Genomic DNA, 24,446 nt, shown 5'->3' with positions numbered 1-24,446 from the left:
CCCCCAGATTATGCCTGATGAACCCCAATGTTAATGATTTGACCAGAAGCCCCATGAGTACTCCTGGCAAGTTCAGTTTTTAGATGTATGACTGTGGGTTATTTTAAGCCTCCGATTTTCGTCCCTCACTTTTGTTTAAAGGACAAAATGCTATCACCAGTTATCAGATGCGCATACTGGAAGTTTCAAAGTTTGAAGTGCTGACAAAAGCTTCTCCATGTTGCAGGGTGAGGAGAGGTCTTCAGAAGTCTTGGCCTAAGTGGTCACAGGGGCGCCAAGAGCCCAGGATCACTTGGCTGGTTTCAGACCAGCTGGGGCGGGCAGGAAGGCACACACTCCTATTTGCTCAGTTACAATCAGCAACGACTTCTTTGTGTAAAATGATAATGAGGCCATTAGGAGAGGCTCACCTGAAGTGCAGCGTTGTGAATCCAAGGTAATTAAACACCTCCCGAATGAAAGGGAAAGGCCAGGGAAGGTTAAGTGAGGAATAATCTGCAGCACAGGTGGCCCAAGGCCTTTGAGGAGCTAGAAGAGTGACAGTGGCTTGCACCATTTCAAAGGATGGAAATGTCACCCTAGTCCCTGGGAGAGGCAGGACTTCTATTATTGGGAGGGTGGGAAGTGGGCAATATTTTTAACATTTTAATAAAGCATGTTTTGTGTTGTTTTTTTCACATTGCTATTCCAAGTTGAAAGCCCATGGCAGAGTCTGCCTGGGTGCTGAGTGGCCTGCACTGCTCTTCATGGGTTCTCACCACTGTGGCCCTGGGGCTCCTGTGTCCCAGAACGGGGAAGTCACAATCAACGGGATACTGACACCCAGGTGTTGAGATATAGACAAAACTGCTTCTAGAGGACGGTGGTTTTCCTTGGCCCACCTCCGAGCACAGATAGGGTAGCCACCCCCTCCGTGCATATTCCCATCACTTGGGACTTGCCAGAGAAGGACATCAGCCTGGCCCTACCTTCGCGCAGTTCACTGTTGACGCACATAGCACACCCCCTTAGCAAAAGCACAGAAGTGTTCCCTCTGCTCGGTAAAGGCTTCATAGTGACTTACTAGGTGCCCAGCGCTGTGCCCCACAACTTCATGTGTCCTTTCAGCTTATCTTTGTAAGCTCTGGCAACAGGATTTTCACCATTCAGTTTCTGGCCTCAAAATCTCTGCTGTCTCGGGGCGCCTGGGTGGCGCAGTTGTTAAGCGTCTGCCTTCGGCTCAGGGCGTGATCCCCGCATTCTGGGATCGAGCCCCACATCAGGCTCCTCCGCTGGGAGCCTGCTTCTTCCTCTCCCGCTCCCCCTTCTTGTGTTCCCTCTCTCACTGGCTGTCTCTATCTCTGTCAAATAAATAAGTAAAATCTTTAAAAAAAAAAAAATCTCTGCTGTCTCCACATAAAAGTTCCTACATGAATGTTCATAGCAACGTTGTTCATAATAGCCAAAATGTGGAAACAGCCCAGACACCCGTCAACTAGATAAATACGTAGGGTAAATAAAATGTGGAATAAGCCATACAATGGAATGTTATTCAGCTTGTGAAAAAGAGTGAAGTACTGATAAGCACCACAACATGGAGTAACCTTGTTCATAATGAGCATTATGCTAAGGGGAAGAAGCCAGTCACAAAAGCCCTATTATTGTATGATTCCATTTATATGAAATGTCCAAAATAGGTAAATCCATAGAGACAGAAGGTGGATTAGTGGTTACCTAGGACAGGGTGCAGGAGGAGGGGAGGAAGATTGATGGGGAATGAGAAGTAACTGACAATAAGATGGGCTTTTTGGGGTGATACAAGTATTTGGGGATTAGATAATAGTGATCTACAACCTTATTATACTAAAAACCACTAAACTATATACTTCAAATGAGTGAATTTTATGGTATATAAAATATATCTTAATAAGCTATTTAAAAATCCCCGGGGTACCCGGATGGCTCAGTCAGTTAAGCGTCTGCCTTTGGCTTACGTCCTGATCCCGGGGTCCTGGAATCAAGCCCTGCGTAGGGCTCCCTGCTCAGCGGGGAGTCTGCTTCTCCCTCTCCCTCCTCCCCTCCTTCCTGCTTGTGCTCTCTCTCTCAAATAAGTAAAATTTTTTAAATAAGAAATAAAAATCTCTTATCAGAAGCTTGTTAATAAGAAATAATGTCCATGGAGCATTTCTCTCTCTTTTTTTTTTTTTTTTTAAGATTTATTTATTTATTTATTTGAGAAAGCATGTGCAAGCAGGGGGTGGGCGGTAGCGCAGAGTGAGAGACTAAGCAGAGCCTGATGCAGGGCTCGATCTCATGACCCGTGAGATCACGACCTGAGCTGAAACCGAGTCAGACATTCAATCAGCTGAGCCACCCAGGTGCCCCCAAGGAGCATTTTTAAAGTTTATGTAATCTATCCCAGACCAGCGATCCTTAATATTTTTAGGTTCACGGGTACGTTTAGAGATCTGAGGAAAACTGTGGAGCGTATACCCAGGAAAATGATCATCACTCATTCATATTAAAAGCTTGTAGGTGATTCATGGACTGCCTGAATCTTATTTTTCTATTTTATCCTTAAATAATGTCAGGCCATCAGATAATCTTACATTGAAGCCCATACAGATTCCTGAAATGTGCTCTTGATACGTCACCTGCATGCTTGAAAACGGTCGTTAGGTTTACATTTCCCTCAAGACGAAGGGAAAAAAACTCCTTACCATACTCGCAGCCCTTACGACCCATGCCTTTTCCTCTAGCCTCATTTCAGGCCATGTTCTCCATCATCCTTTCTATTCTCCGAACTCCTTCTCACCACAGGCTTTTTTCCCTGTGCCTGGGACACTGTTCCTTCCCCTCTTTGCCAGGGTCTACTTCGGCTCATCCTCCAGATATCCATTCAAGCCTGATTGCCTTCAGGAAGCCTTGTTGACTTCCTCAGTGAGCTCTAGCATAGGCTCATCACAGCAACGTCTCATGGATTTGGTATTTTCCTCACCGGAATGTAAGCTTCACATGGGTAGGGCCCATGTCTGGTTTTCCTCACTGTTGGATCACTGTTGACTCAAGGCTACCACATGGCCAAGTTCCAGGGGTACTTTTCACGTGGAACAAACACAGAAGTTGTGCAGTGTAGCATCCTGAGATGGACGAAAAGCATGTTAGAAGCAGACCAGGAAACTTGATGTTCTCTCTTGATGTGGAGGGCAAGAGCCATCATGTCACATGTGAGGATTTCCTACGCTGAGGATTCATAGGAGAGATCTCTTTAAGTTCTCACTCTCAGGAAAATTTGTTTTCATTTGTGCAAGTGGTTGGTTTGTATGACATGGACCCAAAGAATCTCACGACTTGAGTTTCTCATTTTGCTTTGACCACTAGGAGGCCCCTAGGTCAAATCTGCAGGCCAGTTCTAGCTGCCATGTAAGACCTTACAGCTTACATTTATATACTAAATATTTCTGGCTTCTTTTCCCAGTGCCATGGCTTTCTTGCCTATTTTTCTCAATCTCCTGAGTACATATCTATAAGCTGCCACAATTCCTTTAGAGTATGAAAGATATAAGAATATGTATTATACATCTATTTACTTGATATGTAATAAACATATATATAATTTATAATATATTCAATCTATATCACATGCATTTACTTTATATGATTAACATATGTCTATGATATGAGGTGTGAGGTATATAATATATGTTATAATTAAGCCATTCATTTCTAATATTTGTAAATAATTTGAAGAGGGGGTAGAATTAGAACTAAAACAATTTGTGTCATTTGGGCTCAGATTATAAGACTTCTTGGCCACTTCTTGCATTTGTCCCTAGGCATGTAATCTAACCTCTCTGCAACTGTTTCACCCTTGTAAGACAGGAACACTGATCCCTTCCTTGGAAGATTGTGGAAAGAATTAAATTAGAAAATGTACGTGAACACACATACCTGGCACATTGAAACTCTTAAAAAGTCGCTTTGTTTTTGTTCTTATTCGACACGCTCTATTCAGTTTCAGAAACCTGCCCTAATACTGAATGCAGTTTAGTTCTCCAGCAGCTGAGGTATTAAATCCATGCCCCTCCCAGGGAATTTCTAGAGCTCTGTATGTATGTGTCAGGCTTAGCCAACCATCCTCCCACCCTGCCCTCAACCCGTGTCTCCTTTCTGTCTGTCACCAGATCTCTTCACTGAAAAACCGGCTGAAGAAGGTCTCCACAACTACTGGCGATGGTGTGGCCAGGGCCTTCCTCAAGGCGCAGGCTGCTTTCTTCGGCAGCTACCGAAATGCTCTGAAAATTGAGCCGGTGAGTAGCTTCTTGGCATTTACAAATCTGTGTTTGGTCAGAGCTGAGAAATGTATCTCAGTGGTTACAGGAAATCAACTCTTTATCTGGTTGTTGAATTCACCCAGAAGGGGTTGTGCATCTGTGTTGTGAGGGGCCAGGGGCGTGCCCTCCCCTTGACCTTCCTCTTAGCACGAGGAAGCCATGCTGCTATGTGTGCGCTCACTGCTCCTGTGAATGTTAAAACCCATCCCTTCCCTGGACAGTAGCACCAGCTGCGTGTTAAGACAGTTGCCCAGATCTCTGACACACCTGCTTTGTGAGAATCCTTTCCACTTGACAAATGGGGAAACTGAGGCTCAGAAGAGACATGACTTGCTAACCAGTGGAAGAGCTGAGTAGTCCCAAAGGCGATGCTTTCCCTCTGTGTCTCAATGTCCTTTTCCTGTACAGGGTCCTCTCTTCTCCAAACCTGAGAAAGCAAGGTGTCCTGGGGATTCACTTCTTAGGTGCTCCCAAAGTGCTCTTGGTGTATTGACTACACAGCGTGCTGTGAAGGGAATAATGTTATCCCCTCCGTGGCCTTTCAGCCTTCCTAAGCCTCAGTAGCCTCATCCATTCCCCTGCCTGCCCTGTGAGGTGGGAAGTTACTGTGAAGATACGAAGGTATTGGGTCAACCCTAAAACCAAAGAAAGTACTAACTGTCCCGGCTTCCATGAGAAGCTTTCACTCGATAACTGCCTGCTCCACGTACTCCTGGCCTCTTGGCCACAGAGAATGGAGAACTTAGCCTGGGGGCCTGGGTCACTGTATGTAGGAGGGAACACTGGACGGCGACCTTGCCAACAGCCCTTTTCTCTCAGGAGCACAGAGCTCCCTTCATCCTGAGCCGGCGGGTGATGGCCGCCGCATCCCGCCTGGTCGGAGTGGGTATAAGGAACCAGCATAGGTCGCACTGCCTATAGGCCACGGCTGTTTGTTTCTGTCTTGGTTTTAACCCATATCATTTTATTATATTAAATGACAAGAGGTGAGCTGTATGTCAGGCAGCGCATTTTATGTGCAGACTCTGACAGTGAATCTTGGTTATGTTTCCCCATGAGCCACAGTTATACATTGTTAAGATTTTTTTTTTTTTTTTACCACTATGACTCCGTCATGTGTCTGAGTGAGACCTAGAGTACAAGTAAACACCTTGTTTTCCCTTCACCCAGGGCATACTCTCTGCCAAGTGGGGAGCTCAGGAAGCAGCAGCCTAATGCCACCATCCTCCTTGTTTCTTGTCTCCCGTCCAGCACTTAGGCCTGACTTTCTAAGCTGCCTCAGCTTCAGGCAATGTCACGGTCACATAACAGAAGGGTTACGCTTCCTTAGAACTACTTCCCTGAGGTCCTCTAAAGCCCTTCGTTAAAGCAAGTTCCCCATGTCCTGCTTGTCTCCAAGTGAGGCAGCCCTGATTCTTTGTCCTGACCTTGGGCCCAGCCAAACCAGTCAGGTCTAGTGCTAATTTGAGAGCTAGTATAATTCAAGAAAAATACTGATGTCTTTCCATCTCTAAAAGGAGAATGGGATAACTGGCCCAGTCCTTCCCTTGCGTTGCTGGGAGCTGACAGACATGAGGTATTTCCACTCTTAAGATGATCTCATTATTATTGTATATGTGTCTAGAATCCAGAGATTGTTGCATCTTGGTAGGGATTGCTGGATATGTGATCTGGGTGCAAGTTGCGCCTCAGAAGAAGTTACGGTTGTACTTGCACTTGGCTCTAAAAGGCACTGGGTTTAAGGACGGAAGCCCTGGAGTTCAAAGCCAGGCGCTGCACTTCTAAGCTATACGACCTTGAACAAGCCACTTAATCTCTTTAAGCTTCAGTTTCTTCACCTGTGAAATGAGCCTAAGAATACCTATCATTCTACATCTCCAGATGGTTATAAGTGTCAAATGAGCCACAAAACATTTCCTAGGGAAGGTGAAACTTGACCTGGGTCTGATGGCTTAGGTTTGGAAAAAGAAAGAGCATCCCTTCGTGTGGTGAGTGTGGAATTAACTGAGTGAGCAAAGGCTTGGAGGCAGTACCCCTCATGGCCACTTTGTCTGGAGTCATGGGTTTGGGTAGGGAGAGGTGGCTGCAGGAGAGTTTGGAGCCAAATCTGACAGAGCCTGGGATGCTAGGCTAGAAGTGTGAACTTCACCCTGTAAGGAATGTCCATTTTTGAGCAGAGATGTGGTGAGACTGAAGTCATGTTTGACCAGTAGTACAGCGGTAGTCTGATAGGGGAGTTGGAAGCAGAGGCCAGGGAACTCAGAAGAGAGCCCTCTGGTGGTGACACCAGGAAGAGGTACCATGAAGAAGGAATGACTAGATGAGTCTGCAAAGATGTAAAGTATGGGACACAAGGGACAAGAGATGTCAAAATGTCTCCCAAGATTTGGACCTAGGAGAAAGTGATGATGCCCATAAGTAGAAAAAGTGAAAACTTAATGCAAAGGTGTTGTCAGTGGCAGTATTGATAATGGTAAAAGCATGGAACAGACTTAAGTGTCCGTAATAGGCAACTGGTTGAAGAAATTTAAATATATCCATATGGTAGAATATTATGTAGTCATTAAAAGTAGCGTTTTGAGGATAGGATGATGAGTTTGGTTGTAAACATGATACATTTCATTAAGTCTAAGCTATCATTCAGTCATAAGGTATACCATTACTCTAGGTACCATTACAAATCAGGAAAGGGTGCTGCCAATCACAGCTGGATGCCATCAGTTGTAAGACACATCCAGATTTCAGAGATGTTATAGTGTGAAGAAATCTGCATCTTAGAATCAATGAAATATGGCAGATTTGTCATGCTTTCAGTCCCATTCATCTCCCAAATAGCTTTTTTTCTGGAAGGCCAGGAGGGAAGCCAGAGGGCCTGAAATTTTCTGGCCAAGCATCATCACCATGTTACCTTGATGGTTTTTAAACCATAATTTCAATTCTAGGCATTTGTCCTTATCCGAAAGATGAGCTAACCATACTTCCCATGCAAGATTGTTTGGGGAATTAATTAAAATAATTGACTGCAAAGTAGATGTGAACTCCAGAAGGGATGAGGGTTGGTGGGCACTGGCCACATGGGGGTAGCATAGGTAATAGTACCTTGGGTGAGCTTGTTTGGGTGGCAGTAAGCACAGTGCTGAGAGGTTAGGGTGCCCTCCCCAGGGCCACTTGTCTTTTAGTAGTTTTTCTGGTTATAAAAATAGCACCTGCTCTTGGTTAAAAAAAATATATATATATCTAAAGTAACAGAGGACTAGAAATGAGAAAATACCCATAATCCTATCATCTAGAGTTAAGACAACATGTTAGCATGTTTCTGCCTAGGGTTTTGGAGTTGTTTTTGTTTCATTTCGGTTTCAGTGTTTGGTTTTTGGTTTTTGGTTTTTGTCTTAAAGACAGTTGAGATATTCCTGGCAAAGCAATCCAGTTCCCAGTTATTTGGTTTTGCCTTTTAGTATGTTGTAAGCATTTTTTCACCTTATATACAAACTCTCCTTAAATATCATTTATGATGGCAGCACATATGCCATCAAGTGACCCCAGTGGTTCTCAGCCCTGGTGTGGATCAGAATCACTGGTGGGGCTCTCAAAACGGCAAGTGTCTGAGATTTTTATCAAGTTCCCACCACATTATCCTAACGCTGGTTCTCTTGATTGTCGGCAACCTCTCACCATTTTAAATCACACTGTGATGAACATCTTTATAGAAATCTTCATGCGTGGTCTGAATTATTTCCTCGGGTGGAATCCCGGACGTGGATTTCCTCAGTCAAAGGATCCGAGGACAAGGGAGCCTTTGCTCTAGAAGGTGAGGGAGGAAGCTGGTGGCCAGAAGCAGGTGGTAGCCTGGAGGGGAGGCAGATCGCAGGGCAGTGCCCAAGCAGCAGCCTTGCGTGTGGCGAACGGTCCACGGCTGATGGCAGAGAGAACCTGCAGGGTGGAGGGCCCGGCGACGCGTGCGTGGGTGTGGAGGGCCCTGCAGACACGGAGAGCTCCCGGGGTTCGTCCGCTCCGGCCGCTCTGTCGCATGCCACAGCGTTCGCCACGCTGCTGCGCTGTGGCGGCTTCCCACCCTGGGCCAGCGGGTGCAGTCCTGGGACTCAGGTCACTGCGAAGTCACAGAGTTTGGATTTTTTACAACATGAAACGTGACAGACTAGACAGTGCCCTTTTCTACTCGGCTTGGCGGCCAGCTCCTGCTGTGCCCCTCAGTGCCCCGCCCGGCTCTGGTAGGGGGGGAGCCCCAGCCGGAGGGGGCGGGATGCATGCGCCGCTCCTCCTCCGCGGCCCAGGGCTCACTGGAGACTTTTAACTCTTTGGCCTTTTTTTTTCCTCCCCTTTCCTACTGGAAAAATTTCAAAATGCAGCTGGCTGGGGAATCTGGAGCTTCATTTTCTTTCCCCTGCCTGGGAGGGAAGGGGAAGGCAGCCCCCTGCTGAGGCCGGCCACATACCAGAACTGCCCTGCTCCCTGTCCCTGCCTTGTTCCATGCCTGTGCCAGGGCAGAAGGGCCTGCGTTGGCTGGCTGGCAGTGTCTCTTCAGGGCCTGGTGAATTATTTCTCCCAAGGGCCAGAGAGTGGGATACAGGGGTGTCCAGTTACAGCCCAGTCTACCTGCTTGGGGGCCTCCCACAAGCCTGGATGGAGCTCGGTCCATCTTCCGAGCGGCTCCGCGTCCGTGATCTCAATCCCCTGCGACTGCCCGCTTCCTATCCACGTTCCAGGTGGGGAATAAAGGCTGAGATTGCTGGTGACTTCCTGGTGAGTGGGAGAGCCAGGAGGCAGACTCAGGTCGGCCTGACTCCAAAACTCAGGTTCCTTCCACCACACCCTCTTGCCTGTCTTTGTTCTGGTTTCCTCAAGCTCCATGTTAACAACTCTGTCTGCATTTCCAGCGCCGGGCCCGGGTCATGGCAGGGTCCAGGCGTCAGTGAGTAAATTTTGCACCAGCAGGTGGAAGGATGGGTAAGAGAAAGTAAGGAACAGAAAAGTGCGTGAGGCCGGGGTTGTGTTCAGTGTGTTCAACGCAAACACATTGCATCCTGCCTTGTCTTTAGGCTTCGGAGATTGGTGCTACCTGGCAGAGGGGAGAGTGTCTGCAAATCACAAGGGCATGTGACCCATTTTTCAGTCACCCAGAGAATATAAGGTGCAAAGCCCAAGATATTTAACAATATCGGCCACACCAAATTGTTCTTCTCCACTTAAATGACAAAACCACAAGCAGCCAGGCAGCCCCATTCGGAAAAACCCCCTTTATCCATGTCAAGCAGCAGCCCAGGCTCCAGCTCATTTATTTAGGCCTTTCTTGCTCTCTGACACGCCTCCTAGCAGTTGCCAGGCAACTCTGGGAGTAGCAGTGTGTGTTAGGGATTAACTAGTTAGGGCTGGGGTCCTTTTTGGCAGGAAGGGGATAAAAGACAAATGATTTTAATTGCTAGGCCAAGGATCCTTTCTGTGCTTGGTGGAGGATTGCAACTTTTGGAGGATATGTATAGCAGTGTGGTTCTTGAATTTGCCTTGAATGTTCCCCTTTCTCCCTCTCAGGGAGAACGAATGGATTTTTTAAAGAATCTTACTTTTACCACACTCCTTTGTTTAAAATTATATCATCGTGAAATCTGAATAAGACTAACCTACCACCCTCTTTTTGGAAGACAGCACCGTGGCCTCAGTTTTAAAGAACTTTCAAAAATAGAATCGTGTGCTTTAATTTCATGCCTTTTTCTGTTCATAGTTTCTCATAAGCTCATACGTGGAATCATCTCAAGACAGTACATTTGAAGGTACTTGTTCCCATGTCTGGCCCACTGCAGATCTTGGTAAATGTTAAATCAAAGAGCAAAACTGATGGATATTGGTGCTTTAGGACTCATCCTGTTCTGTGCCAGGATCTGCGGAAAGGCCAGGATAGATGGAGTACCGTGAGAGTTGTTGATTCAACAAGCCAGTGTGGCTCTCTCTGGGCCAGCCTGCTAGCTGGGCCTCCCCAGGAGGAATGGAGCACAGCCCCTGGCCTCAGGGAGCTAGTGCTGGGGTGCGGGCAGTGAACAGACAGTCGCTATCGTGTGCTCCGAAGTAGGCCGTGCAGGCAGCATCTAGCTCTGTAGTCCTACTCGCTTAGTCGATCCCAAGAGGCCCGGCTTCCAGATTCAGCTGTGGGTACGCTGGCATCATCCACCTTACAGCCCCTGATTTTGCACATGATTCTGCTGAGTCATATTTATCCACCTAAAAAACCCCTTAAAGACAGAGAAGTTAAGATAAAAGCAAATTGATAGCCTGGCTTTCAAGCATGAACGGACGAGGCTGTGTTGGAACAGGTCGGAAAAACACCACGTATATCTGTTTCCTGGTTGAGTAACGCCATTGATCTCATGGCTTCAAAAGACACAACTATATTTATATGCGTTTTTAGTGTAACAGAACAGAAGAATATTTAGAAACTAGAAACATTAAAACATCACAAAAGTCCCACTGAACTAACACAGCTACCTTAACTACCTTTTGTATACTGTCTTTAATAATTTTTCATTTTGCCAAGTGTTTCCGTAGCTGCTATCAAATCTAAGTTAAAAGTTTGTTTCTCTTCTATTTAATGTTACATCATAACGCGTTTTTGTATAGCTGCCGAACATTCCATCAAGTACAGCTACCATAATTTCTGTAACTACTCACAGTGGACCTTGAGATCGTTTCCAGTCTTTTAATAGTATAATTAATACCGCACCAAACACCTTTGTGAGTGACACTCCGAAACGCTGTATTCTGAAGGCTTTGGAATAGAAGAAATACGAGTCAGGATGCAGGAGCCTGACTTGGGGTGCCAACTTGTCACAGCGTGGTAAGGAGCAGATTTGTGTGGACTCGGTCTAACCACAGCTCAAAATGGAAAGCATGAAGAACCCTTCATGGTGTGTGCTCCCTGCTCTCTACACAGGCAGGCAGAGGAAAGCCCAGAACGTATATAAGGGATGTCCCTAATTTGTGCCTCTGTCTTGTGCAAAAGAAAAGGTTGAGGAAGCTTAAAACAATGTGTACAGGAAGACAAGAGATAGGAGGTAAGGGAAGCAGGGGAAAGGAGAAAGCCTGGAAGAGGCCTGCGTGTGCACCTCTGTGCTGGCTCTGAGATTCTCTGCACTGCTTGGGAGCACAGAGCTGGAAGTCAAACCCACGTGTGTCTTCTGAGCCCATGCTTTTTTTCTTTTCTCCTCCCCCTTTTTTTTATGGTAAAACATATATAACATAACTTTTCCATTTTAACCATCGCTCAGTATAAAATTCAGTGGCATTAATTACAGTCACAATACCATACGGCCACCATCACTGTATTTTCAAAATTTTCATTATCCCAAACAGAAACTCTGAGCCCATTAACCAATAACTCCCCACTCCCCCATCCCACCAGTGCTTGGTAACCTCTAATCTATTCTCTATTAATGTCCCTATTCTAGATATTTCGTCTAAGAGAACTTATTATTTGTCCTCCTGAGTATGGCTACTTTCACTGAGCATAACATTTTCAGGCTCATCCACACTGAATGCAGCCAGTGTCAGCACTTCATCCCTTTTTAAGGCTGAGTAATATTCCACTGTATGTATGTATCTACCACTTTTTTTTTTTTTTTATTCGACAGAGATAGAGACAGCCAGCGAGAGAGGGAACACAAGCAGGGGGAGTGGGAGAGGAAGAAGCAGGCTCATAGCGGAGGAGCCTGATGTGGGGCTCGATCCCACAATGCCGGGATTACGCCCTGAGCCGAAGGCAGGCGCTTAACCGCTGTGCCACCCAGGCGCCCCCACTTTTTGCTAATCCATTCTTCTCTTGATGGACACTTGGGCTCCCACCTTTCGGCTATGATGAATACTGCTGTGAACTTCCTGTGCACATATCTGTTAGAGTCCCTGTTTTCGGTTCTTTTGTGTATACCTAGGAATGGAATTATTGGGATATGTTCCCGTGAATATTCTGTAGGAAAAGTTGGTGAAAGATTTTCTTATTTTTCCAGTTTATTTTAGGCAAGCAGATAGGGAATTATAGCCAAAACCTACAGTCCTCATCTAAACAGATGCATTGACAGCAGGAGTCTATACTAGACTGGAGAAGGGGCTAGTAACTTACTGGTTGCCATTTTTCTCCTATTAGTGTTCATCCCAAGTCAAGATCATAGCCCTGCGGATGAAGCAGGGGTAAGGGGAGGTACCACCACTGTACCTCTGTGGCTCTAAACATCCAAGGAGGCAGAGTGGGATTGGAAAGAGTAGATTTGGAGTCACTTGGGTTTTTGTCCTGGTTCTGGAAGTCACTTAACTTCTCTGAGCATCAGTTTTCTCATCTACAAAATGCAAATAATGCCTACCTTATAAGACTACTGATAAAAATAGCAATAATGTATGTAAAACACCAGCACAGTGTTTTTGCTGACAGTAGATATTAACTAAATGATAGTAACCGTTCTTGGGTCAAGAAAGTAAAGGAGGAAGTGGGGAATGAGACTGCCACATTCTAGAACAATGGTGGCCAAATATTCTTGTTCAAGTGTCAGATTACCTGAAACCATTCACAACACAAATGAGGTTTTGGCCTATTTATTCCTATCTCATGAAGTAATTGAGGGTTTGGCTTTTATTTCAAGTGATACGTAAAGGATTTGTAAGAAAACACATAATATCAAATAAATATTGATAGAAATAATTATTCGTTCATGTTACTGCTCACCAGCACTTACAGACAAATATGAGAGTGGCAGGTACCAAGGGTTTAAAATTAAGAAATGCATTAGAGTCAATTTTTTATAATGCACAAGGGGAAATATAATTAAGAATATTTTGTTCTAGTTCATCAAAATATTTTGTGCCTCTTGGGAGAAGATGACCATCGTTTGATATTGACCCCAAACCTCTATAGTCTTCCACCCAGGGTGGGACACTGATGTTGCTCATGAACATAGTTTGGGAGTCCTGGCATCTTGGAGCCACACCATAAATGCTTCCTGAACTGAGAACCATTGTTCTAGAAGTAGACTGCCCAAGTAAAAAGCAGATCCTTGAGTGAGCGAAGATGAGAACTGGCAGGAGATGCACTCAAACATGGTGTTCAGGCTTACCTGAATGATTTCAAAGAGCATCGCTGAGTATGACCAAAATGAAGTTCCCGTATGTTCTAAAATACTTGAAAAATAAACCATAGCTAGTGGTATCTTAGACTATCCAGGGAGGGAATTGTATACTTTCACCTGATCTCTGTCATAATCCTGCCTTGTTTCATCATCGCTTTTGTTCCTATAGGACAGGACCACATTTTGTATTCCTTGGTGTTTCTCACATACTCTGATATTTAGTAGGTGCTCATTAAATATTTGTTGAATTTGTGGATGAACAAATGAATGCATGATACCTGTTTTCCCATGCTATGCATCAGAAAGACTAGTGGCCATATTTCAGTGTTGCACAATGCAGAAACTTAGTTTAAGAAGAAGAAAAGAAAGAACACAACAACCACCCAGCTCCATTAGAGTGAGAAGACATACAATGTATAAAAGTAAAACAAAGACACAACCCAGCAGCTACCTGGTAGCTAACCAGAGGCAGTTGGAGCAGATCACCCTCTGTGGGATCACCATGTGCAATAAATACTCAGGTCTAGTTAGGAAGGCCCAATAGATGAGTATATTAACAGAGCAAACTCACTTTTACATACTGTATCTTTGTGGAAGCAATGGCAAAGAGAAATGGTTGCTATTATTGGAGTTTTAAGTCAAATGATCTCACTTTGGGGTCTTTTACTTTTTCATGAAGACTCTGAAAAAGAGACCTTTCTGATCCACTTTCAAGCAGTGATAACATTTGACAATTTCAAGCCTAAAACAGTGATCTATGACTCCATGTACTAGCTAGACTGTGAACTTAAGAACAGGATTCTGTCTTATTCTTTCTTCTACCCCCAGCACATACATAGTAGCAGCTCAGTAACCTGAAACGGTATGATGGTGGATTTGTTCTGTGGAGGACATTATGGTATGCGTAGTGATTAGAGGATAAAATTGTAGATTTCTTTCCCTCTGCCCACCCTCCCAGACATGAATCCACACTGATTTTCTATGGGATGTGGATACAGTCTCAGAAATACACAACTGCATCACATTCAGTCTTGTGCTACCCTTTCAAAAAGAAATGGAAACCCACTCTGGAAGGTGGTGGAGTGTCATGATGACTCATGTATCCCTGGCACAGAGCCTGATACTTAGAAGGGGCTCAATAATTATCTGGGGAATGAATGAAATTATAATAGTTCTTACCTATAATATCCTTAGTTGTTTGGGAGCTGAACATAGTTTTGTTAAATGAATCATTAAGACTTGAATCTTAAGGAAAAGAAAATAATAATATGAAGCATTTGTTATATGCTAGATTCTGCATATAGTCCATTACTTGATTTTTACAGTCCTCTTATGGAGAAAGTAGTGTATCCCCATTTTACTGATGAGAAACCAAGGCTAAGAAAGGTTATGTTACTTTTTAAAGAAGTGGCAGAGCCAGGATTCGGACCCTCCATCTGCCTGAATCTAGCAACCACGCTCTTTCCTCTGACCGCTCGCCACAATGGTGATTACCATATGGTCCATGTTACATACAATTTGAGGGCATATCAGAAGCAAACTGAGTTGGTTTCCTCTTAGGAGTCAATGTCTCCAATCTGTGCAAATGTTTCTCGAAAAATGCAGGTTAAACTAACACCATTTATAAACTATTTTGCAAAGGGGAAATGTCAAAATTTTAGATATCTTTTAAAAAACATTCGTTTAATAGATAATTTTAATTGCCTAATATTTTGTTGTTTAAATATTTGATATTTATGGTGATAATTGGATGGAAAAAAGTAAAACACTTGCAAGGGCAGCCCTCGTCTTTTCCTGGGCTGACACCTAGTGGCAAGTTTTGTCATGGCACTGTTAATCTGGGTGTTAAACTTTCTTGATGGTAGTTGTTTGTCAATTGATTTTAGGATTTTTTTAAAAATCAGTTATTTTCATCTTAATAAAAATAGCTGCATTCATATAAGGTTCACTTATTAGGGCTCATCATAACAATGGAACTTTGATTTAACATGAAATATAAATTATAATCAAGCCTTGCTAATAGAAAATGATGTATTTAAAATCTTGGAGTACTTGGGGTGTCTGGCTGGCTTGGTCAGTAGAGCATGTGACTCTGGATCTCAGGTTCATTAGTTTGAGCCCTGCATTGGGCATAGCGATCATTTAAATTTTTTTAAAAAAGGAAATATAAAATCTTGGGGTGCTTGTTATACTCCCCCCCCCCCCCCCCCGTGAACCTGACTGGTAACCGTGGTAACCACCCAGCCCTGGGCACTGGCTCGCACACACTGACAAGTAAGACTCGATCACGGCACTTAAAGATAGTGCAGGGCAGAGACAGAGTTGCCCTGAGGTAGGGTAACTGCTGTGGTAGAATGTTGTACAAGGTAGCAGACATCCAAATGCAGGACGAGTCGCTGCACCCTGGTGCCAAGAGGAAGCTTCCCAGGGACAGATGCACATGGGTGGCATCTTACAGGAGGAATAGCCATTCCCCAGGAGCAGGGGCAGAGAGTAGCTCACACAAAGGCAAGGGGCGTCGGAACTACACGGCATGATCGGTCCCGGTGGTGGTCGCCTGGCTGGAGCATGGACAGGAGAGTAACCAAGGGTAAAGTGGGAAGGGCCCAGCTCCAGGCCATGAAAGACCCAGATGGCCACAAAAGGGTTTCAGCACCAATACCATAAACCAGCGTTTCTAGAACAGTGTTCCTGGAATTATTAGATCCACAAGATGTTATGTTTTCTGATCACATAAGATTTGGGATTGTCGCACATTGCAACTTTTTTTTTTTTTAAGATATTTACTGTGCATGTTACTAAAACCTGGCCATAAAGAAATCTGATTAACTTTGTTTAACCTAGCATTTTTCCAAAAACCCTTTCCCCCACAAAATACCTATTAACATTCCATGCATCTACTACTCCTCACCACAGTTGGGGAAACACTTCTGTAGCTAATGATTGATGATGAATTTTCCTCACTCTAAGGCCATGGAATTAGGATACCAACTGGGGTCATTTTACCCCCCTTCTCATTGCTATGAACCTCAGAAAGAGAAAAGCATGTGCCTTTTCCAAAGGCTTTCTTGTCTGGCCAGACAGAGGTTTGTGGCCAACCTGTGGTCTTGAGACACAGAACCCGAGCCGTCACTCGACTCTCAGTTCAGGATCACAAGCTGCCACTTGGTTCCCTCGGTCTAGCAACTTGATCAACATCTCAGTTAGGATCTAACCAGGACAACAAAAACCCCTTCAAGTGTTTATAAGAGGAAAAGTTGATCAAGGAAATGGGTATCCCAACTGAGAGAGACGCTGAGACTCAAAAGGGGGCAGAGAGGTAATCCAGAGATCAGTAACAGCTGGGGTGGTGTACCCAAGGCCAGGGCCAGGGTCAGGGTCACCTGACTAAAGCTGGATCCTGTGGGTCTGTGCGGTGGGCGCCTGAGTCAGGAGGCGAACCACCGCTGGATGAGCCACCCAGGCAGAGAGAGAGGAGAAAACCTCAGCTTCTTCCTCCCGTTATCATCATCCTCTTCCCTCACTAGTCCCTCACGTGGGCCCAACCAGGCAGGTGGCCAGCTGACCTGGGAGCCCAGGGGATTCAGCCTGCCTTCTACACAGAATAGAGCAGAAGAGTCTCCACTCTTCTGTGGTAGATTCCAAATATTAAGCTATTTAGTGATGTACCCCCCCACACCCCAGGCAAATAATAAACAACATGGTGAATTTAAAAGCCCCCTAATTTCTAGTTAGACATAGAGCCAACCTAGACTCTGCCTCTTCTCCACTGTGTGACCCTAGGCAAGTTACTATACCTTTCTGAACCTTAGTTCCTCAATTGTGAAATAGGAAAAAGTCTCTACTTAAATGATACCTTTATAGGGCCTCCTTGACATATTCGTGGCCGGTTCCTGTTTTATAATGAAACAAGAACAAGGTATTTACAACTTTTTGAGCTTAGGGTAGAGCTAATAGCGTTAGCACCCCGTGTGTGTTGGTCAACCACTCTAAACGTCAGTGAATTGGCTGAAGTTTTGTTAACTAGCAATCATCATCTAGGAGATGTCTAATTTCTTAATATATTCCTATCCTGGGGACTTTGGAGTGGGAGAAAGCTTGTAAAATGGGCAATGGAATGTTCAGTGTTGGAGAGCTTCTCTGTGTGTGTTATTGTTACCAGTTCAGTACAAGGTAAAGAAAATTGAGATTCCAAGAGAGCTGCCGCTTAAGAGATGTTAAACCTTGGGAATGACTTCCTCCTGGAACCACAGGTTTTTCTTATTTTATGGGGAGAAAATGCTATCCTCATAAAATTATTTTAAGAATTAAAGGAGGTGGCAGGTGTAACGTACTTGCTGTCCACTCGTCTTCTCTGCCCTCCACAACAAACTGGAAGCAGCTTCCGTTTACTGTGTGAATGCCCAGCTCACCAGCAGCCACATTCCATGCTGGTGTGGCAGGATTTTTGGAAAGCCTTAACGGGAGATTATTTATGTTTGGTTTGCTGGTCCCTGTTAGTGATGTGACCTGGCAGGCCTCCACTCACCCTGTTCTCGTCAGTCACAGCTCACTGGCATTATTCATAAGCCATTTGCTTGAGACTTTCTTTGCCCATATTCCCACTGTGATGCATTTTTAGTCTCCTCTTCACAACATGAAAAATGGTCTGTAGGTTTTGAGGGTATCCTGAGCAAGTCAGTTGTCAGCTTAAAAGGTCATTATCCTTTGAAGGGGAACTTTTATCCTGAGTTCATTAGTTTTATCCTCGTTTGATGAGTGTTAGGCAAAAAAGGGGGGGAGGGGAGCCCATCTGTTGAACACATACTTCTTGCCCTTCATTTCTGTTTTCTTGGTTAAATGCGCATGGTATTATGCCCAATTGATAGGTAAGGGACTTAAAGCAAAGAGACTTGAAATAATTTAAATCAGCAACTTGGAACAGACGTTTCCCAAGACCTACTTTGCCTGACATGGTTCTAGATGCTTAGAGATAAGGCAGTGAACAAAATAAAGTCCCAGCCCTTGAATCCCTTCTGTTGCAGGCAGACGCAGGAAACAAAGATGAAAGTCAGTATGTAATGTGTCAGGTGGTGATAAGTGTGCATAAAAAGAAAGCTGAGGAAGGGGATAGAGATGAGATAGGTGTTGGTAAGAGATGAAGCTGGATAGGAGGCCAGGTCTGTCTGCCTGTAGAATTCATGTTTGTCCCCACTTGTCCCAGTCTGCTTCTGGTCCTCTTTTGGTGATGGTTTCCAGGAACTAGTGAAACAACATGAACTTTGACATTTTATTTCTTACTCTGGAGGTGACAGTTCAGTGTGTCAGGGTGGTGACATTGCATTCCTAGCGTCCAGAAGACATTTTTGCTGCACTCCCTGCTGTCAGCAGCACGTAGCTGTTTGCTTCGTCTCTCTGGTTTCCCAAACACATTTAATCTTGATGCAGAAAGCATCTTGCCAGCTTGGACTCAAGCCCTAGCACTGAGGAGGCCAGACTGTCCTAGAGGAGGGTCCCTGTGACTGTTGGCTCGAAGGAACTCAGTGCCTCTGTTCTCTCTGCTTCCAAAAAGTGATGTCATGGGTAGTAGCTTAGGTAGTCTTAATTTCTATTTCCTGATCTTTAGTATTCAGTAAGGCAGTTTGATCCCAGGAGTATTGGGCACGAAGAAATGGATCAAATATGGAACCTGCCCACAGGAGTCAGCTGGACCTGGGTTCCGTTTTTCCACTGAAGTAATTTTGAGCAAGTTAGTTCAGCCCTTTGTGCTTCGGTCTCCTCCTCTGTAAAAGGGGAGAATAAGTGTAATCTGCCTATAGGATTATGGTGAAGATCAAATGAAATATAGAGCATGGTCCCTGGCATATGGAAGGAACTTAATATTAGGTAGGCTTTTTTTTTAAAAAATAAACTTTATATTTTAGAGCAGTTCTGAGTTCACAGAAAAATTAAGTGGAAGGTACAGAGATTTCCCATAGACCTCCTGTTCCCACTCATGCCTATAGCCTCCTCTATTAATAATGTTCATTTTTAAATATATAAAAATAACTCTTTATAGCTGAACTTTCTCTACACCCTATCCTATGAGGAAACAGTGGAGTAGAAATGAAGTTTTCTTTTCCATAGTGAAGACAATATATGCATTTTAATGAAAACGATAGGGAGAATTCTCATCCTGATAATATGTTGATATTCGATCTTTACAATACTTCCCACTGGATAGATATTGTTATATGTTTAAAAATATTTTTATCGTAAAGTAACTTGTAAAGTAGATCAAGAAAACTGCCTTAATCACATGAACAGCTTAACCAGTTGTTATAAGACCATACCAACACTGCCTGGGACAAGAAAAAAGGCTTTACTCTACCCATCACAGAAACCGCCTTCCATGAAAACCCTTTCCCTTTTGCCCAAAGTAACCACCATCCTAACTTTTCTATTTAAAAAAAATAGTTTTATTACCCAAATGTGTATTCTTAGATGCTATAGTTTAGTATTGGCTGTTTAAAAAAATTGATAATGGTTTTCAATTCTCTTCTATATGTTTCCCTCCACCCCTTTCGTTTCATTACAATTTATCTGTTGAAGAACCCAGACCTAAAGTTTTCCACAGTGTGGATTTTGCTGATTGCACAATCATGGTGCTGTTCACCATGTTCCTCTGTCTTCTGTATGTCCTCCTAATTGGCAGCTGGATCCTAAGATGGGATAGACTATGGCTCAATCCCTTTGGCAAGATGATAGGAGGCATGTCAAGGCTGGTTGTGTCTCTTCTGGTGATTTTTAGTAGCCAGTAATGCTTAGTTTCTATATCTGTGTATTCACTGGGAGTTGCAAAATGGTGATTGATGTTCTAAGTTTATCATTTATTTTTCATTTGTTGGCTGGAACATTTTTATGAAGAGATACTTTCCCTCAATTACTATTTCATTACCCAGTGACACAGTTCATATGGCAAAGATAAGATAAATGCTTGGTTCTTTCCCTTTATTTGCCAGTTTTTAATATAATGAATTAGTTCCCTAATATCCTCAAAATGTGACACTTCTTTTGTATATGTAGATTATGGCCCAGTGGATTTAAACATTTGATAGTTTGGTTCTCTTGCAATTATTATTGTTAACGAAATTCAAACTGTTCCAACTTCTTCACTTTGGTGCCTGAGTACTTTTTCTTTAAACACAATGCTAGTAGTCTTGGATAGCTCCCTTGTTATCTGATATTGCAAGATACTCCAGGTTCATCTTAGACATTTCCTACCCCCAAACCTGGAATCACACATTTCTTCAGGCAGCACTGTTTTTTGTTGTTGTTGTTGTTTTGGGGGTTTTTTTAGTGAGGAAAAAATATCTCAAGACTAAAACCTGGGTGCTAAGTATACTCACTGCTCCTGGTCAGTTTCCAGGCCTTTTCAGTGGACAGAGCTAGAATACACACACACACACACACACACACACACACACACACACACGTACATGTGTATATACATATCGATGCTTCCAGTTCAAATTCAAGACTAGAGCTTTTGCCTAACCTCTTCTCTGTTACATTTGTATTTGCTTCCTTCCATACTGAGAATTCTGGTTCTCAAAAGGGCACAGGGGATAATAGAATTAGAATATCCCATAATTACTCATTTGTTTTCACACACAGCAGCCTCAGTGAACAATACTAACACTAGCACTAGCATGATTACAGAAAACCTTTTAACCCTTGTTTGCATATTCTCTCCCTATTCTCCCCAGCTTTTGTTTAGTCTCACTGCTTCCACTGCTGGAACATTCAGCTTTTACCCACCTGCTCTCTCCCTCTCTGCCCTCCTGGTCTTAGTCTTCGGGTCACAGTAACGAGTTCGAATGGTGATGTCTCTTCAGTCACTTTTGGTTGTCTGAGGCTTGCTCTCTGGTACATTTCTCAGGAGGGGCTCATAGGAACAATACTCCCTCTTGTTATTAAAGGTTGATCATTTTCCTGTGCCCTTTCGACATGAGTCAGTTTGGCTGGATATAAAATCCTTGGCTCATACCTTCTTGCCTCGAGTATCTTAAATCTGTTACTCCATTTTCTTCTGGCAGAAAGCATTGCTGTCAAAGTCTGATGGTAATCTTAATTTTCTTTAATAAGTCACATGTTCTCTTTTACTAGATGCCAGGGATATTTTTTTTCTCTTTTAAAAGTCCAGTAATTTTATTGCACTGTTGTGGATGGTCATTCTGGGTCTGTAGTCCCAGGTATATAATGTGGTCTCACAATGTATGTGATGCATACAGTTTCGAGTCTTTTTTTTCTTTTCTTTTTAATTTCAAGAAAATGTTCTCAGTGGGTTTCAGCTTCAGTTCTGTTGCTTTATTTTTCTTCTTCAGGGGCTCTAATTATTCTTCTATTTGATCTTATTTTTCATTTTCTTCAAAATCTTTCTCTCTTTTTTTTAACTTATTACTGAGATAGAATTCCTCTTTGATTTTTAACATTTTTTCTATTTCTTTTGTTAAAGCATCATCTTTCTGGTTGATTTGCTTTTACATCCGCTCTAGTTTGTTTCTAATTCTTGCCGGCGTTCTATCCCCTCATTTCTAAGTTTTTATAACTCAGATATGTGTTGTCCTTTCATGCTTTGTATATTTTCTTGATGTCTTTAGCACATTTGACACCATAGATTTCAGTTTTAATCTGCTTTGTAGACATACACTCAGGATGTATTTTTGTGGACATTTCTTTCCTTTTTTTCTTATAACTTTGCATAGGATTTACCTCAGTGCCATATTAATTTTTATGTGAACTTAGTTACCTGACTTGGGAATGAAATGGAGTTCAGGAAAGAGTTCCTCACTTCATAGAGCTCCCTCTTCTGTCGTCTTTGGTAGTGTTCAAAAATTCCACAGCTGCTTTCCGAACTTCTGTAGCTGTGTTCTCTTCTCCTACTTTGATGGAGATCTTCTTTTCCCTTCCTCTCTCATGTGTCTGTCCTGCTCAGTCTTGCTCATTCTTGATTCCACTCCCAGAGGCTTCTTCTCATTGTGGATCCCTTTCTCGAAAGGGGGTCCTGACACATTCTGTCAAGAGTCCATAGGGGGCTCCTAGGGCTTGTCAGGGCAGACCCTTCCAGCCCCTCGGTCCTTCTTCCTGTTGGCCCCTTGTGCTTACTGCTGTTGCAGAGGTCAGAACCAGTTTCACCTGCTTTTCTTAAATAGGCCCACCCAGCTTTCTGCAGGACCCTGTCCGCTGTGTCGAGATTCACTCTTCTCACATCCGTCTGTGAGCGCAGATGCCGGCACCAAGCTGGTCTGTTGGTGATTTGCAGTGTTGAAGGTTTGCACTCAGCTGCTTGCATTTGGGGGTCCATTGTTCATCTAGTTTTGTTGTCAGTGATGCACATTTGAGGTTTTGCTACCTGGTTGTTCTACCTTTTTTATGTGAGGATTTGAAGATATAACCTTCACCAAATTTCCCGAATTCCCCTTTCCTGTTTCCCATTTCTTCCTGAGAAATCCAGGAAGAGGTAACCTGTCTCCCACAAGCATGGGATGTGCCCTTGTGGAACTTACGTCATCCTGGAGGAAGACCAGTGGTGAAAATGAACCAAATATGGAAGCAGGTGGTCTCAGACAGCGGCAAGTGCTATGACGAAAAGAAAACACAGTAAGCAGTAGTGAGTGATAAGTTTGAGGGAAGTGGGGGAAGTACTTTGCATTTTGGTGCTCTTTTCCAAGGAGCTGGCATCTGAGCTAGAACGTGAATGATGAGAAGTAACGGGTGTACAGGTACCCGGGATGAGAGCATTCTAGGCAGAATGGACAGCAAGGTATGAATGGGTTTGAGGCTCAGAATGCAAGGTTCGTTTGAGGCTCAGAATGCAAGGCAGTGTGGCTGACACAGGGCAAACACAGGCAGAGTCATGGAGACAAAGTCTGAGAGGTAGGCAGGGTGGATGGTGAAGGACCTTGCGGGCCCAGAAAAGAATTTGGATTTTAATCTAGGTACAGTGGAAGCCAGTTGAGGGACTTTAAGCAGAAATGAAGCATGAGCAGTTCAAGTTCCCAGAAGCTTGTTTTGGCTGCTGTGGGGGCTGCAGAGAAGTCAGGGAACGGTGGAGGGGATGGGGGAGAAACTTGTGGCCAAGTAGAGATGGAGAAAAGTGGTCAGATTTTGGGTATAATCTGGTGACTGGACTTGTGTTGATGAGGGTAAGAGGAAAATCGAGGATTCTTCTGGGTTCTTGGTCTACCTCCAGTTTTTTGTTTTTGTTTTTGTTTTTGTCTTTTTGAAGCTTATTTCTCAGAGAAGGTCAGACAGAACTTTGCTCCTGAACAAACAAATAGGTAATACTATAAAGCCAGTGAAAAATAACAGGCCACAGACTGAAGGAAGATATTTGCAATGGAACGGAGTCTTGGTTTCTACAGTCTATAAAGAATGTCTGTGAACCAGTAAGAATTAAAACAGGGAAAAGATGTGAGCAGATATTACACTGGAGAGGTAACATCAGTGGTTCCTAAACTTACAGAAAATACACTCAACTTCACTAATAAATTAAAGAAACTGAAATTAAGACCAAGGCATCATTACTTTTTGCACCTATCAAATTGGCAAAAATTAGGAAATCCGTGACTACGTGGAGAACAGGAGGGTTTATTTTGCTGGTTAAAGCATGAAATTGGTACCTCCGTTGTACAAAACAGTTTTGTCATTTTATAAAATTGAAACTCTAGCCCATTTAGGCTAGGAGACATGCACAAAAATTGTCACAGCAACAACAACAACAACAACAAACTAGGAACAATTCAAATACCATTGAAGGGTAATAGATTAATTATAGTATATTTCTATGACGCGGTATTATACCGCCATGAAAATCAGTGAATTAGTGAAGCAACAACGTGGATGAATCTTAGCAACATACAGTGTGATATCAATTTTTAAGGCTCAATAGTAAGTAAAACTAAATATTATTTAGGCCATATAATGTGTGCAAAAAAATTTTTTTTGAATGGGAATGAGAAACATAGACTTGAAGATAGGTATTAGTGGGGCC

General features: G+C 43.5%; 1 protein-coding gene across 9 annotated transcripts in view; it reads left to right on the top strand.

Moving 5' to 3' along the window:
* Window positions 1-24,446, top strand: part of DENND1A (DENN domain containing 1A) — a 489,454-nt gene that overhangs the window by 331,107 nt on the left and 133,901 nt on the right. For all 9 annotated transcript variants that reach the window (XM_057313747.1, XM_044389585.3, XM_044389586.3 and 6 more), the window contains one exon: window positions 4,164-4,289. In XM_057313747.1, the coding sequence (XP_057169730.1) occupies window positions 4,164-4,289 (126 nt within the window). The remainder of the gene's footprint in view (window positions 1-4,163; window positions 4,290-24,446) is intronic.

The sequence above is a fragment of the Ursus arctos genome, unplaced genomic scaffold (genome assembly GCF_023065955.2).
Source record: "Ursus arctos isolate Adak ecotype North America unplaced genomic scaffold, UrsArc2.0 scaffold_18, whole genome shotgun sequence".
In the NCBI taxonomy this organism is placed as follows: Eukaryota; Metazoa; Chordata; class Mammalia; order Carnivora; family Ursidae; genus Ursus; species Ursus arctos.
The sequence above is the reverse complement of the archived record's forward strand: the minus strand, read 5'-3'. Positions and strand labels throughout refer to the sequence as shown.